General features: G+C 35.1%; 1 protein-coding gene across 1 annotated transcript in view; it reads left to right on the plus strand.

The window, feature by feature from the left end:
• MARCHF5 (membrane associated ring-CH-type finger 5) overlaps window positions 1-17,273 on the plus strand; it is a 51,903-nt gene extending 34,630 nt beyond the window's left edge. Inside the window, exons 3-6 of the mRNA XM_065922915.1 lie at window positions 9,106-9,236; window positions 12,978-13,161; window positions 13,284-13,450; window positions 14,432-17,273. Of these exons, the coding sequence (XP_065778987.1) occupies window positions 9,106-9,236; window positions 12,978-13,161; window positions 13,284-13,450; window positions 14,432-14,548 (599 nt within the window). The 3' untranslated portion in view covers window positions 14,549-17,273. The remainder of the gene's footprint in view (window positions 1-9,105; window positions 9,237-12,977; window positions 13,162-13,283; window positions 13,451-14,431) is intronic.
• Window positions 17,274-17,658: the final 385 nt, after the last annotated feature.

Here is a 17,658-nt window from a genome sequence, read left to right on the forward strand (position 1 = left end):
TGAAATCACTGTCTGGAAGAGATAATCTACACCGCCACGTTCACTGCAGCATTCTTCACAATAGCCAAGATACGGAAGCAGCCTAAAGGTCCATCGACAGATGATGAAGAAAACATGTGTGTATATACAGTAGACTATTCAGCCATTTAAAAAAAAAAAAGAGGAAATGCTGCTTTTGCAACAACATGGCTGGATCTTAAGGTCATTGTGTTAAGCAAAATAAGTCAGAGAAAGAAAATACTATATGTTCTCACTTATATGTGGACTCTAAAATACCCAGATTCAAATAGTAGAATCGTTGGGACTGGTGGTTGGGAAATAATGGGGGATATGGTCAAGGGGTACAAACTTCCATTTAAAAGCTGAATCGGTTCTAAGGATCAATGTATGGTATGGTGACATAATTAACCCTGTATTATATAAATGAAGGTTAAGAGAGTAGATCATAAGTGTTACCACCACAAAAATGTTAATTATGCAAGAGGATTGAGGTTTTAACTAACCTTACTGTGGTAATCATTTCTCAATATATATTATCAAACTATTGCATTCTAAACCTTCAACTTGTATATGTTGTTTCAGTAATATCTCAGCAAAGCTGGAAAAAATGTGTAGTTGTCTTTTTTTTTTTTTTTTTTTATGATAAGACTGATCAGTGGACACAGGTGTTACCATCTGATCCATCCAGTCGTGTTCCCTGTCAGCTTCCACCTACTGGTTTTAGCATTGACTAATTATTTTTTCACTCACTAATTCTAGATCTGTTATTTCATTAGATGGTACAGAAGAATGATATTGTACTTCTCCTTTTTTGTGTGTTTGTTAGCTTAGAATACTTATTAAAGATGAACTGAGAAAGGATTGCTAAGTCAAAGTGTGAATTGCACATATACTTTTGCTGGCTATTACCAAATTCCCCGCCATAAGTACTGTAACATTTTACATGTACCAGCAATGGATGAGTCTAGCTGTTCCCCTATAGCTTTGCCAATAGATTGGCTAACGTTTTAGTTTGTCAGTATAATCTATTAGATAAGAAAGGTTTTTATTTAACAGTTTTAATTTACATTTCATTATGAATGAAGTGGCTAAAACATTGGAAAGCAGAAAAGAATGCTGGTTATTCTTTTTTGAATAGAAGCAGGGTACTAAATATACATTATGAAGCAGGGTACTGAATATACATTAAATACATTTTCCCCAAATTTAAAGAAGTTTTTCATGGCTTCAATTTAATGAGAATTTTACATTTTTAATGTTTTCTAAGCTATCAGTTACTCTCTAAGAATAGTCTGTACTGTTTCCTCTAACCACACAGCCCCCTATTAATAAATCCAGCCATTTGCACCTGATTGCTCTCATAAAATATACTGTTGTCTTATTTCATTACTTGAAAACCAGTTTAGACTTAATAATTCAAGTACTTTCTTCATAGAAATAGTTTCTAGTAATATTTACACTTGGCCATTAGAGAAGTGTTTATTTTTACTTTGCTTTATATCTAAACTCCTATGGATGATCAAAATAACAGAATTTAAAAACCAAAATCCTATTCCATAATGATTCAGTCTTTGAGTACCTTCTGGTGTTAAAGTTTGTAGTTAGCTATCTCATTACATCTTCTTTGGCCCTCATTCATATACCCTCTTATGAAGCAGATGACTGGTATACCTTCAAAGTAAGGATTTCTTATATTTATTGCTGGATCACTTTTAGTCTTGTTCCCTAAAATTTAAATATAAATTTGTTTTAATAAGTATCTTCCAACAGGGTAAACCTTTTTGGGTGTACACCATGTGTAAATACAGGTAGCTGAATTATGGGTCCAAAACACAATTACAGAATCTTAAAATTTTTTGACGTAATTACTAATTATAGTCTAGTGTCTTCTCTCTCTCCATTGCCAGATTTCTTGGCTCCATGAATTTCCCTCTTCCTCCTTGTCCTAGACCTTTAGGCAAAAAAGATCTATCCTTTATTTCTTACCTAAGATTTTCCTGAAACAGTCTGTTTTTATTCCAGAACCTTATTCCATAAATTTTTCCCCAAACATCTGTCTTGGATTATACCTCTATTCCAGAGTTCTGTTATACTTTGTATGCCATTTTTGAAAGAACTAATGCTTGACATTATTACAGTGTAACATTATATCCTGTATTGAGTTTTATATGCATTAATTTTTCACAAAAACTCAAGTAGATGTTATTTTATCATTACATATGTAGAAATTTAGGTCCAGAGATAGCATTTTGTCAAAATTCACACAGTAGACCCTACTGAATCCTCACCCACCTTGTTATTTTGCCTCCTAAGGAGCCTACTGTGAGTTTCTCATATAAAGGGGAAAAGAAAATGAAACAGTAATGTCAGGTTGACTTTCCTTGGGGTATGGTTACCTGAATTTTATGATAACCTTTTGTTATTCTCTAGAAAGTAGTTTTTCTAATTAATAAAACTATATTCCCATCATGGAAAATTTTTTAAATATAGATATGTTTGAAGAAGAAGAAAATATATAACAAAAAGAAAAAATAACCATTCCTTGGTATATATGTAGTGTGTGCATAATTAATATTGTCATCTGTTTTTATGTATTAATGATAATTGGTAGTGGTCCTTTTATCATGACTTAACTTTTTCACCTTTTAAGTTTGAAATTCAAAGAATAATCCTTCAGGCATGGTTTCTCCTAAAAGCAGACAAAACATTTTTTCTCTAATAAGGTTTAATATTTCTTTATCATTTTTAACTCAACTCTCTTTTATATTAAGCTGCTTTAGATTGATGCTTTCTCTCATTTTTCATACTTACTTTGGATACAACATCTTGTGGATTCTATTCTGGCTTATTTTGACTTTAAATGTTCTTAGTTTTCCTAAAACATCATATTCATTTTAGCATGTCTCTCACCAGGAACTTCCTACCTATTGTGTCATGTTTTCAAAGATCTGTCCAACTTTCTATCAATTAACTCTTAATAGCCTACTAGCTTTTTAAAAAATATATAAACCCTTTGAATAAAATCTTTTATCTCTAGTTAAAAGGTCTTTTAGCATAGACTTTTAAGATCAAAGACTTCAAGGTCAAGATTCACTTCTGTTGATTAGTAAATACATACAATAATATTAAAACTCTTTGTATCCTTACCCTCTCTATAATCTTAAAATTTTGTTAACATGTATCTGTATCGTTTGTATGATACTGCCTTAAATTGGTCAGTTTTTTATAAAATTTTCCAGTTGTTTAATGTGTATTTATTGTTTGTCCCTAACTAGACTGTAGCTCCTTGGAGGCAGAGGCTAGTATATTAAATTTTGTTTACATTTTAATGCATAGTAAAATTGTATGTGTACAATAGGTGCTTAATAAGTACTTAGTAGTTGACTTTATAGCCTTCATATATTCTATGGGCTATTCTATTCTAATGAGGAAAAATTTAAGCCTTCCCTTGGCACAAATTATGTACTCTGAACTACTTTGATGGTCTTTAGTTACTTTTCTTGGTCATACCCTATATATATTCACACACACATATGTATACACACACACACACACACAGACATGGTACTCATCTCCTTTGACTCTGAATCTTTTATTCAGTGTTGCTTATTTTGAGGGATTTGGGGTCAATTATTATTGGTTTGCTTCAATAAATAATTGTCCAAAACATATCCTTCTGTTTACCTAATGACTAGCTTCTTGTTATTAGGCAAAGTAACTTAAAGCCTGAGTTTGCAGGATGTTTGTTTTTACGTTAAAAAAAATAGTAACATCTAACCCTACAAGCAGAGCAGTTAAAGATGAAACTTACATAAGCTTGTCTGAGGCTCTTAGACCTAGCCTCCGGCGTGTTAGTGTTGGAAACAGAGATGAACACTAGAGAAAGAGTTAAAGCTCTTTACTATCCCATCAAAATTCCCACGTATTTTTAACTCTTAGTTGAATTGGTGGTTGTGATATTAAGTTGTTTGTTAACAATGGATAGAGTGAAATACTTGCCACAGAGTGCTGCAGCTAATTCCTATGCCATTACATTCTAATGCCCTGTAGAACAGGCCAAAGTGCCCTGATATACTGCCAGGTACCATGTGCTAAAGATAGCTGTAGCTTAGAGAGTCCCTGAGAGTGGTACCAGTCATCAGTAAAGAGCATTTTTTAAGCACCTATCTGTACATGGTTCTATCCTAGGCACTGTACAAAACGAGTTAAACAGACATGGCCCCTGCCCCCTGGGAGTTTTCAGTCTAAGATGATGCTGACATGGACAGACATAAAGGCTACTGAGACAACTGAACAAACATTGAACAAGAACATAAAGTACTAACATTATGCACAAGCAAAGGGGTAAGTGCATTTTGTGGGATAGTGTGTAAAGGAAGCTTCATGAAACATGAACAGGGTGGGGTAGAGCAATTAGTCCGCTCTATCAGGTTAGGTTAGTTTTCATTGGGAAGTTGGATTTTCATGCAGATTTAATCAAAGTAGGGGCAGTACATTCCAGAAATAGTGTGCAAGGAAAGAAGTTTAGAACTATATTGTTAAGACTCTTGATGGCCTCCAAAATCTGCAATTCTGGACAGTTCTGAACCTGAAAGTGGGGTTGATATTTTGGCTTAGCAGGTTGGCATTTGAGTTGAATCTAGATCAAAGCTAATTCTCTGCAATCTCTCTTATAAATTTGGCTACTTAATAGAAACCTTGGAGTTCATGGAAGCTGTTACCTTCTCGGGAGCTTATAAAAGTTTACCTTGTGAAGCATTAAATTATGTTTTGTGTTAGGAACTTTAGCACTCTGGCAGCATTTAGAAATTATTTTTCAAGAATTGGTCAGAGGTGTTTTTGTGGATACCTTTCTTCCCCAAGAAAGGGCCTGGGAATTCTGGGTGTGACTGTAAAGAGTGCCAGGAGATTTTGAACACTAAGTATTATCTGTCCTTCAGTCATTAATTCATAAATTTTAATACCATGCATACATAGACTTGAATTTAAATCACAACACAACAATTACGATATATCTACTTCTGCAGTGTCTGACAGATAAAACTGATTATTTCTTTTCAATAGACATGGACTTAGAAGTTTTCCCAATAGAGCTCATTCATGTCACTCAAATCTGAAATGTGAAAATCTGAACTTACCCAAAATATTAGGTATAGTTATTTTCTTTACAGGAGCTTTATAGCTTTATTGTACAAAAGAATTCACAATAGATTTTCTTTTAATTCCATGTTTCCCTGGCGACCTTTTATTCAACAATTAAATTGTTGAATTTTCAAAACTTGTATTTATACATAGCTTCTCCAATTGCCATTCATTGTGTAATACAGTGCTGTTGGAAACATAAGTGATGAAGCCAACTGAGTGTTAAAAATTCATTAATGCCTTCTTAAAATACTAAAACTTTTTTATGCTCTTAAATATTTAACTTGTGATTTACATTCAGTCATACTTCTTCCTCTCCATTAGAATTGAGGTTTTCAAGAGCAAGAGTCTTGGCTTTCCTCATTTCCTGCAACTGTTTGCACTGTAATATTAACAATGAGAAGAATCTAGTGACTGTTACACTTTTCCTTTTATGACCTCAAGTCATGAGATAAGTCACATGATAAGCTTCCTAGTAAGAAAAGTATTATTGAGGGACTACATCCAGAGGATTTTGGTGATTATTCTTATTCATCAAGTAAGATATTCCTAGATAATCTTTAGCTGTCAGAAAGACATACCTGGCAGTTTATATTTCTATGGTAATGTTTACCACTAGGCGTTTATTCTCCTTTAAAATACTAAACTAATCTTGGACTAGTCTGTCTGGAAGAGACTTGAGAGGTTTAGGCAAAAAAACTTAAAAGACAAAAGCCTAGACAGAGTTTTGTCAGAAAAACTGGAAATAGGAATTATAAAATGCAGCTAGTGTCTTCATTTAATCGAGCACATCTGTTGCATATGACACAAGGGATGAGTAAAAAATTTCCAGAAGGAAGTAATGAGGATTTGTTTGTTTGTTCAGTTTGTACAGAAAGAATTCATATCCAGTGATTCAGAAGAAAATTGAAAATTGAGCTTATTGTGTTGAAACCTTCTGAGATATTTAAAGGAAAGAATTCAGACATCTCTATATTGTCCGTGTTCATAGCAGATAAAATTGGTAGTGATGGATTACTTTTTAGGAACTATGTTTTCATCTAAATGACCTATTACTTTGCTCCATCAGTAGATCTTTCCAAGCACCCTTTTTGAAAAGATAGGGGATGGGAAGAGGTCAGTTGGAAGCAGGTAAAATACCTTCTCTTCTAATAGATTCTGATTCTGACTGTGTAGAAAATAATCTCATAACTTGGACTTCATACAAAATAATGAAAAAGGAAGACCTAGGGATTTTCGTATCATAGTTTAAAATAAGTACCTCAGTAGAAAGTTAAGCAAATTTTTGAGAATCATAGGAATTTGGGATTCATCAATAAGCAAAATAAAAAGGTTACTTTTCACTTTGGATCTTCTGTTCTAGTTCAGGAGCCAGAACACTTTTTCTGTTAAAAAAACAGTAAATACAACTGACCCTTGAACAGTGTAGGGAGGGGGAGGGGCTGCCAACCCTCTGTGTGGTCGAAAGTCCACATATAACTTATAGTCCTCCATCCACAGCTCCTCCACATCCCTCCGAATCCACGGAGTCAACCAATAGAGCGTTATATAGAACTATAGTATTTGCTGTTGAAAAAAATCCTAGTATCAATGGATCCATGCAGTTCAAACTCATGTTGTTTTAAGAGTCAACTAGCTGTATTGTAGCCTTTGCATGTCACCATGTTGCTATAAAACATTTACAAAAACAGCAAGGTGGATTCAGCCCATGGGCCATAGTTTCTCAACCCCTATTCTAGTAGGTAGAAACAATAAGGAAATTAGAGTATGTTAGGTGATGCTTTGGGAAAGAGAAAAAATATAGCTGAGTAATCAAATATGGAGTATGATGAAGTAGAAGTTGACAGGATGGGCCTCACTGAGGTCAAGAAAAAGAGGAACCAGGAAAGGAGACTGAAAAGTCAGTGACTGGTGAGATAGAAAGAAAACCAAGAGATGGTGAAGTCCTGGAGATGCCATGAAGAACCATATATTGGGGAAAAGGGGACATCTGTTGGATGTTGGTGGTAGGCCAAATAAGAGGAAGGCTGAGATTAGACCACTGGATTTAGCTGTCTGTAGCTTGTTTTAGTGATCTTGAGGATCAGTTTTGATGGAGTGAGTTCAAGAGAGGATTGAAGGAGAGAAAATGGAAACTGAAGTCTTTGGAGTAACTTTGTTGTAAAGGGAGCAAATAAATGGAGCAGTGGGAAGAAAGGATCAAGAAAAGAGGTGTGTGTTTGTTTTTTAAGTAAAAGAAATAATGACATGTTTGATGACAATAATCCAATAAAGGATAGGGGAGAAATGCTGTAGGCGGGGAGGAGTGAATTGCTGGAGCCATGTCTTTGAGTTGAAGAGTGAAGGGACTGACTTCAGATAGGATAGTTGTGATGTTGATAGGTGGAAATGTGCTGTAAAGAGTCTGTAGTTCTCTTGTGGCTTCAATTTTCTGACTAAAGAATAAACAGTAGAGAATTTGAAAGCTGGTTTTGAGGTTTTATGTATACCCATTGGCTTTAACTTTTGGTACTAGCATTTCAGGGATCTTTGAAGACTCACTAAAATTTTTTTTTTATTGTGCCTTCTGAGGGGGTTACAAACTTAACCCAGCAAATTTGTGTTTTAAGGGTTACACCCTACATTATGAGATTGATTAATGATACATGTAATGTATCACACAATGCCTGCTGTCGTGTAGAATGTAGAGTCAGTATGCACTGCACTAGGCTTACCTTTTCTCTTTGGTCCCAAAAGATAACTTGTCATGATTTTAAATGTTATGTAAGTTAGACTTTGACAATAGTAAGTTTATGTGCTGAATTTAAATCATAGGTCCCTTTGACATCTCTCCTAGTGCCCTTTCTTCTTCACAATATGGTCTCTCTCACAGTGATTAGTGATATTACTGGCTCCAGAAATCAGGAACTATGAATTAGAGCTCTGTAGATGGATACTTGTTCTTGTAGTGATTTTATCATCATATTGCTATGTGAATTTCTTTGTATACTGAAAAATATATTGGCTTTGTGTACAGCATCCTCCTATAGATTGCAAGCTCTCAGGGGTAGATACAGCTCTTAAACATTTCTGAGGAAATGTCCTAAGTACATTGTACATAGAGAGCATTCAACAAATATGATGATTACTAAGTGAAGACTTTTATGATCCCTTAGTTAAACTTATATATTCAGCTCATTAGGCCTTGCTCTAAATCTGTTCTGAGGCTTTTCTGCTATTCTAGGAGATTCTAGAGCTAAATTATATCGGGCTTAATGGCAGTTATTAGACTTCCTTCAGGTAGTTATTCCAGATAACTACCAGAGGAGGTAGTAACCAAAGTTCACTTCGTAAATACATAATAATAGAGGTATAATTGGCACATTCAGCTGTTAGAATGCCACAAAAACTGGCATGATCATTAAAAATTGTTTGTTAGAGAATAACATTCAACTAAATTGGATATCAAAGTAAGATAGACTTGTGTAACTACAGGAAAATGGCCTTGGTTACCTTCACACACTATCAAGGAAGTAGTAAGTGAAGTCAAAAAAGTGACACTCTTACCAAGTGCTATATAGAATCTAACTGTCGCCAGGAACTGTTTATGGAGAGCAGGTTGAAATGCTATGTCATTCTATAGTCTTCAGTGTCATTAAGAGAAACAAGAGAACTAGTTTCCTTTATAAAAAGCAGCTGTGTTTGAGGCGTTAATCTTAGGTTTATTATTAAAGATAAAAATTTGAAGAGGCAATTTCCTAGGGTTTAGGAAGTGAAACTTAGCTATTCATGCAAATGACTGAGAAATTCTAAATCTATTAAATATAGGTTACCATTACATTTATAACTGTTATAATAAAAGTTATTTCTAAAGCATCAGTGAGTTCATAAAAATATTTTGTATCTGTGGATACTGAACTGATCTTTTTTAAAAATCTTTAAAAAAAAGTCTTATGTTGAAACTTTGTTTTCTTTATATTATAGGTCCAGTTGTTTACGTCTTGGATCTTGCAGATAGACTGATCTCAAAAGCCTGTCCATTTGCTGCAGCAGGAATAATGGTTGGCTCCATCTATTGGACGGCTGTGACTTACGGAGCTGTGACAGTGATGCAGGTTCACTTTTATTCTATCAGATGCTGTTACTTTTGACATGAAGATCTATTAAAAAATAGATTTTTGTTAGGAGTTTTAAAAATTATTACGTTGATCAAGTAATAACTTTGTCATGGCTTAAAAATAAGAAAATATATAAAAAGCTCTCTAGGGGAAAGTCTTCTTACTCCCATCCTTCACTTGCCCAGGTTCCCCTCTCCCCAGGTAGCCACTGCCTAACCCAAACCTTCTTCCAGACTTTATTTGTGCATATGTAAGAAAAAATATGTTCTCCCACACACACTGTTCTTTCCCCCCCAAAAGGAAACATTAGAGCTGAATCCCTCTTTTTCCAAAAACAGTGAATTTTACAGACCTTTTCACAAAGTATAGAGAAATCTGTATAGCATTGTTTATATAGAATTTCAACCATTCAACAGTCTCTTATTGATCAGTCACTTAGTTACTTATAGTTTTTTGCTATTACAAAACAGTGCTACATCATTGTTGATAGAAATTAGAGACTTAAATTTCAAGATTTATTTAGTCCCAAGCCCTTGACTCTTCTCTTTATACCTTTTCCTTAAAGATTTCTACCTGTCTTAACCATGAGTTTTGTGTTCAGATTATGTCTTTCATCTTAATATTTTCATAAAAATCAATCCTATAACAGCAGCATGGCCTTTCTCCTTAAATGACTTCTTGTGACTTCACACTCAGTGTTATTGAAATCAAACTTGTCTTTTCCTCAGTTTGAAGCCTGAATTTATTCCCTGTTATAATTTCTCTGTTTCTTTGATTCCTACAGTTATTGTCCCATCTACTCAATAAATAGCCTACATTCTTAGGATTACCTTTATTTTTAACTCTTTCTGTTTCATAACCCTATATTCAGTCCACTGACCAAGTCCAAGCAATTTCCATTTTGATATGTCTTAACATCTATGCCTTTCTTTCCACTGTCTTTAACGCCTGACTTACTCTCATCCCCCCACCCCACCCCCATCATACCTGGATGGCTAAGGGAGCCTCTTGATTGTTTTCTTTAACTACATTCTCTTTGTCAATCCAACCAATCTGCCTCTAGTGTAGAACCACCACAGGATTGACTGTTCTTAATTATGTTATGTGTAATTATCCTTAATGCTAAGAAGACCTTTTAGTTCATCACTGTTCCATCCTACTGTTTAAAAGTAGGGTTCTATAGGAGGTGCTTTAAAGGATCAGACCTTAATTAAAACTCTTAGCTTTTCAGCTTTGATGAACTTCAGGCCTAGCTAACTGTGGAGACTAGCCTACAGTTTCTCTAAACCTACAATTCCATAGGTTTGATTTTATATATGGATAAGAAATTCTTAGCAAAAGCATTCTATCATTCCTAAATCTAACCTCAAAATTTAAGGCTTAAAAATAATCTCTTTTTCCATCTTAGGGCATAAAACCAGAATGTACATGATTCTACACAAGGTTTGCTGGTTTCCTTTTGACCAAAGTTAAATCAGCCCCTTTGCTGAATTCAGCTTTCATTTATTACCCTTGACTCTGACCTGTGGTAGCAGGTAGTATGACACTGCAGATGTTATACTATCCTAGTTCCTTAACATTTATATTTGTACACTTGTTTGATCTGATTGTCTGTCACCTCCAAAAGATGTCTCTTTACTTCACCTTTTATTTCCCAGCACCAAGTTCTATGTCTGGCACATAATCAATATTCAGTTGAATGAATGCATGTGAATATGCATGTAATGGTCAGCCTCAACTTAATGCACAAAGCATGCCTCTTGAGCACACATGGGAAAATGGACTTTTGCTCACTATTTGCCCTATTTTCTTTTTTATTTCCCCATCCTTAGGCACCTGTTTAGAAGATTTTAATGATACCCATGAGTAATAAATTTTCCTTTACTATATATAGTCCATACCTGAATACACACTCTGCTTTATATTTTTAAAACCTAAATACTAAAAAGAAGACATAACCCAACAAAGAATTTTTCAGTTTTCTGAATTTATTTGCTAACACCCCAGAAGTATTTAAGTCACATTTAGTTATAAAGTGATCATAATGTTGAAAATAATGATATAAAAAATGGTGTCGTGGAGCAAGCATTATAGGTAAGGATAGTCTGGGCTAATCCACTTTTGCCCTCAATGTGTGGGATATGTGTTTATGAAATATTATGAACCAGACTAATTCACTTTAGGGCAGCTGTACCTGGAGACACAGAAGAATATTAGATATTGACACCATGGGTTTTGACCATATGGAAGAGGCTGGTCCGTACTCTTCAATGTTACATCTTGGTTAGATAAATCAGTCATGTACAAAAATCTGGGCTGTATCCTTAGTTGAAGCTTTAATAATGTCCACTTTGATACACTCCCTTAGTTTCATAAACTATTTCTACCTGAATCAAGTCTGTTGGCTAGAATTTTAATTTGCCCTGATCACTGTCAGCTTCCTTATTTCACATCTTGAAGTCCACCTTAAAAAAAATAATCTGCTATAATAGCTGACATAAAGGACATCTTATTTAAAAAAAAAAAAAAGATCCCATTTACTTTTTCATGAGTTTGTTTTCCCAAGTAAATGTTGTCTGTAGGGCTTTTAGTCTTCCCTACCTTCTTTCTTCCCTCCTCTCCTTGCGTTTCCTTCCTTTTCCCTCATCCTTCTCAGAGATATAGACAGATAAAGATACAGATTATCTGTATCAACAGTTCTTTCTTCATGGTGTAATCCTCAAGTGTATACAGAAAAACTATATTGAATCCTTCATAATACTATCCTCATATAACCTATGATATCCGGATGGCCTCAGACCCTGAAGTTCTGAAATAGTCTCCCCTGTCATAACTGCCAAGAATAATCCCTTAGAGAAATATATTTAATTTGTGAGCAGTTGAGACTTTTGGCTAAAGAAAGGTCATTTGAGACCTGTGAAAGAGACTCCAGAGACATATTCTAGTTAAAAGTAAGACACTCACCAACAGAATGGCCATGTTGAGAGACATGTAAAACCAAGATTGATGAGCAAGTAAAAAGAATTCTACCAGGAGGGGAGGTGTGGAGATTCACAGATGAAAATTAATCATGTCCTTTTTGCCTTCTCAGATCTTAAACAATTGAGAAATAACCCCAAGACCCAGATAAGAGGAAAAGGATTGTTTAAGCTTTACAACCCCATAGAAAGGCACCTTTGGGTTCCTGGATTAGAAAAACTGCCTGGAACCTATAGCCAAAACTGGACCTTCTGTTGCATTCCCTCAAATCTAGACCTTGGAATTGCATTTTTGAGTTTGGTCTGTAGAGCCAGCATTTGGCCAGCCAGAGAAATTACACTCACTCCCACTGAACAGGGAGAAAGCCAAAGAGAAATGAGGTTTCAGGCCATCTACTGAAGATCGGTCCCACCCCTTGGCTGGCTGTGCTTACCTCCTGGTAGGAAGAGCAGGAAAACAAATGCTCTTGGGAAGATACATGAGAACCTAAAATTATAACCCAAGCTAACCAAATTAAATAAGAGGAACATAAGCAAGAAGCAGAAATCCCCTTCGCTCCATTGAAATGTAATCAATGTGGGTTTTTAAGCTTTTATGCCAATTTAATATGAAACAGCTTTGGCTTATTTTTTAAACTTTTTGTTTCTAAATTTAGTAGTTTAGAACTACTCAAGCAGTAGCGCGATTCAAGCATGCACTCAAGCATGCACCCCTTCATAGACAAGGCAATGATTGAAGCAAATGCTGTCTGTTTCACAGGTTGTAGGTCATAAAGAAGGTCTGGATGTTATGGAGAGAGCTGATCCTTTATTCCTTTTAATTGGACTTCCTACTATTCCTGTCATGCTGATATTAGGCAAGATGATTCGCTGGGAGGACTATGTGCTTAGACTCTGGCGCAAATACTCAAATAAACTACAAATTTTGAACAGTATATTCCCAGGTAAGGCCCTAAATTATGGTGGTAATGAACATACCAAATTAATCTTGTGGATGAATCCTACCATGCAGAGATATTTTAGCTTTAGATTTATTAGCACTAATACCCTCCATCTTTTTCTCTAGGGATTGGTTGTCCTGTTCCTCGAATTCCAGCTGAAGCTAATCCTTTAGCAGATCATGTCTCTGCCACCCGAATTTTGTGTGGAGCCCTTGTTTTTCCTACTATTGCGACAATAGTTGGTAAACTAATGTTCAGTAGTGTTAACTCTAATTTACAAAGGACAATCTTGGTAAGATGGCTTTAATACTACTTTTTTCAAGTGACTATACAAAGAGAATGAACTATATATTTGTTTAAAAAAAAATGGGACTATATAAATATTTATACTGTTGTTCCTGTGCCTTAAGCCTCTGTTTGATTCCCACTGTTATCCAAAAGCAACAAAAAGAGGAGGATCCACTATAGTAGCTCTGGTCTTCTGGAACTATGCTGTGGGTGATTTCTCTCCTCAATTAGGCATGAAATCATCACTCCCAAAAAACAGTGGTGAAGCGCTTCTGCTCTAGGGTCATACTGCCCAGTTCAAATCCTATCAGAGACGTTACCTTGCTGAGAAACCTAAATAAAATTGCTTGACTTCTCTGTGCTTGCAGAATGGAAATAGTCATGGTAGCTACCTCAGAATTATGAGGGTTAAATGAGATCATTCATTTGAAATGTTAGCACAGGGTAATAAATAAACCTTTATGTTTTTCGATGTCATTATTATTATTCCACTTCTCCTCTCTGGAGGTAGCCTGCATATAATGCCTGAGCATTAGAACTAAGTAGAAGGAAGATTACTCAGAGATGATAGAGGTATCTCTGACCTGTTGAGCTTCCCGGTGGTTCAGATGGTTAAGAATCTGCCTTTAGAATCTCGTCAATGCAGGAGACATGGGTTCTATCCCTGGGTCAGGAAGATCCCCTGGAGAAGAAAATGGCAACCCACTCCAGTGTTCTTGTCTAGAGAATTCCATGGACAGAGGTCCACGGGGTCACAAAGAGTGGAACATATCTGAGCAGCTGACACTCACTTTTTCACTGACATATTACCTGCAGTGTCTGTCTCTGTCTCACTCTCTGATTAAAAAAAAAAAAAAAAGAGTACTGTTTCATTTGCAGCCATCTGAATTAGCAACAATGACAATGTCTTTTGTGATATAAATAAAATGATTTTTATTTTCTATAAATCTGCATTGTAAAAAGCTAATTTTTCTTTTTATTTTAGGGTGGAATTGCTTTTGTTGCCATTAAAGGAGCGTTCAAGGTTTACTTCAAACAGCAGCAATATTTACGTCAGGCACACCGCAAAATTCTAAATTATCCAGAGCAAGAAGAAGCATAAAACTGTGACTTCTCGTTGTTCTGCAGTCCTCTCATTCTTATGAATCTGTTGTGTTGTTCTGATTCCGTCATTGATGCACAGTAGTGGAGAATTGTAATAAGCTGCTGCTCTCATATTTTTAAGAAATATAATAAAGCACTTAGGGCAGGGGAAACCCTCTCAGTAATCACGGAACCTAAGGATGTGATTTGTTTTCATTTTTTTTTATGTACTTCTTTCATGGCGGTCATCTGAACCATTATCTTAGCATGGTGAACCTGAGTTTTGTTCATATTTTCCTCAAGACAGAAATGTAAAGATCAAACTGCAAATATTTAAAAATACACATGCTGTTTTATTCAAATGCCTCTTTTGTACATGTTCATGTTCAGTGTTTTCTTAGAATTAGCAACTCAATGAAGGTACTGTGAGGATTTTTCTCACTGGCATAATTTGATTATAAGCTAAACAGAAGTATATGTTAATATGAGGAAATGTAAATTAGTTATAAATAATTAACAAACCAAAAATGTATGTAAACATTCAAATGATTATCTGAACAAATGCAATTTTGTTGTGTTTTTCTTAACCCATGTGATGTCCTCCAAAATGTGTAGGGTAAAAATTCACAGGGCTTCCAGATCACTTTTTCACTATTAAATTTTATTTATATAATGTTGACATCTCAATGTGTGTGTGTGTGTGTGAGAGAGAGACAGACAGACAGACAAACTAACACAGAGACACAGATATCAAGTCCTTCCATCACTGGAGAAAGTTTTTTAAATTCATATTTCTAGAAAATAGAACTGACAGTTTATAGTAGTTTGAGCACAGAGAACGATTTGCAGAAAATCAATAGTTATTTTACTCTTCTCTCTCATCAATTCAGTTATTCAGGTATTTGTTGATCACCTCCTGCTTGCCCAGGCACTATGCAAAGTGCTGTGTGGGATACAGTGGTGAACACAACAGATTTGGTTCCTCCTTTTATGTAGTTTACAGTCTAATTTCAACAGACAGAAAACCAGCAGTGAGTAAACCAAGGTGAGGCCTTGAGCTCTTTGTTTTTATACCAATCAGTGAGGAATAATTATGAAAACAAGAAGTCTTGAGCAAATATTAAGGTCATTGTTTTTGTGAGATTATTATGAGGAAAAAAACTGACTAATGCTTTTAAATTTAAATTGCTTATCATATCAAGGCTAGCACCTTAATAATCACTGTATAAGTAGTTTTATATTCATTTTTCAAAAGCAGTTATTTATTTTAAGCTGTTCAGTAGTGGCCCTTTTAATGTTCAGCGAACTGAATGGTCTTGGAGTTATTTTCAGGAATTAATATTAAATTTTTTAAAGATATTTCCAAAAACCCTATTTATTTTCTAGTTCACAGTATCTAATGCATGACAATATGAATGTTCCCCCCTACCAATTAAGTGGCCACTTTTCTTTAGGATTGTGCAAATATAGATTGAGCTTTGTTAGACTGCAATGATGTATGCTAATTTAGTAATTTAAGACTGGTACCTTTCTATAGTATGAATGTCTTGAGTAATAACATGAAATTTATGTGAATGACTATTGAACACTCAAAGTTGTATTTACTTAGGAAGGAAATATTGACTGACAGCCTTATTAAGAACCCTGCTACAGTTCTGAAGGGGAAATACAAAAATCTAGGATTATATATAAAAATAGATTATATAGCTATAATTATCAAATATACTGGCTTTTCTTTAATTTTTGATATGAAAAGATGATATTTCCTGCATAATCTTGTTATATAAAACAGCTTCTGGCAGCCTTTACTAAAGTTATACAAGCACATAGTTCTCCATTTAATACTTTATGCCCAAAATGGGGGAGTAACTGCTTGGGTTTGTTTGGCGTCAGGGCTTGTGAGGCCAGAGGAGCAGCTCTAATCCTTTGGGGGCAGGGAGAAGGAGTTTCTAGGTCTCTGGAGGGAATCGCAAGTGCCTGGGGACCAGAGGAGCCTCAGCCCCCGGGATGGAACATTTAGAAATCTAAAGAGCTCAAGAAGTAGCATGTACCAGCCTCTTCAGAAAGTGGCCCACACCACTACAGCAACAAAATCATGGGCTAACTAAAGTCGGGTGGACCTGGGTTGAAATCCTAATTGTGCTTTTAATAATTATAGATATGACTTTGACCAAGCAACTTACCTCTTAGCCATGGTTTTCCTCATCTCTGAAATATGAGTAATACTTTGTTTCAGAAGACTGTTTCTAGGATTAACTGAGAAATTAAAGGAACAGAGGCACCTTAACTAAGCTCAAAATAGCCCCTACAGAGTAGTAGTGTCTCAATTGCTGAACTCTAAGAAGAGGGAATGAGTTAGTAAGAGAAACACCAGGGGACAGATTAAAGGAATGCTCTAGACTTGGGGGATGGGTGGGTATATTTGTGTTTTCCAATTTATTTTCACATTGCTTTACTGTGTTATTTCTATAAATGTTAATGTTTTAAACCTCTTTTATAAATTCAGTGACAACTAGTAGGATTCTCTTATTTGCAGAAATTAACTTATCTCAAACGTGGCAGAAATTATTGTTCATCATTACATGATTATCAAATGACTGTGAAGAATATAAAATTAAACTGAGTGACTTAATTAGTCACTGCCTTGCTAACTGTGCTGTAATTTTTTTAAATGTCTTGTTTTTAACATAGACTATCTCAACACTGGCTGGATTAGGTTAAATAAAGAATTTTTATGTTCTCTAGGTGTATTTTGTCTGTTGAACAACTTCCAAAACATAATTTGTTTATTCCATACCTACATAATTCTTTTTAAATCATAGTAATTGATATACTAGTGAGATTTGCTCTTAATACAAGTAATCTGTATTTTTTGAGAACTATAAAGAAATTTATCTTAATTTTATAAGCAAGCCAGCCTAAATTCCAAATATGCTCTAATTTTTAAAATGAAACCCCCCTCGACCACCCTCAGAGGCACTTAAGACTATGACTAGATGAGATCTGTGGGTGGTCTTATGCCATGAAGATTAGAATCTTCCAGAATGAGTACATCAAATACTCCCCTCCATAGGAATTGTGTCTAAATCATTTCACTGCCACCATCTGAGAGAGAGACTAACCAAGAAA

The sequence above is a fragment of the Muntiacus reevesi genome, chromosome 2 (genome assembly GCF_963930625.1).
Source record: "Muntiacus reevesi chromosome 2, mMunRee1.1, whole genome shotgun sequence".
Classification (NCBI taxonomy): Eukaryota; Metazoa; Chordata; class Mammalia; order Artiodactyla; family Cervidae; genus Muntiacus; species Muntiacus reevesi.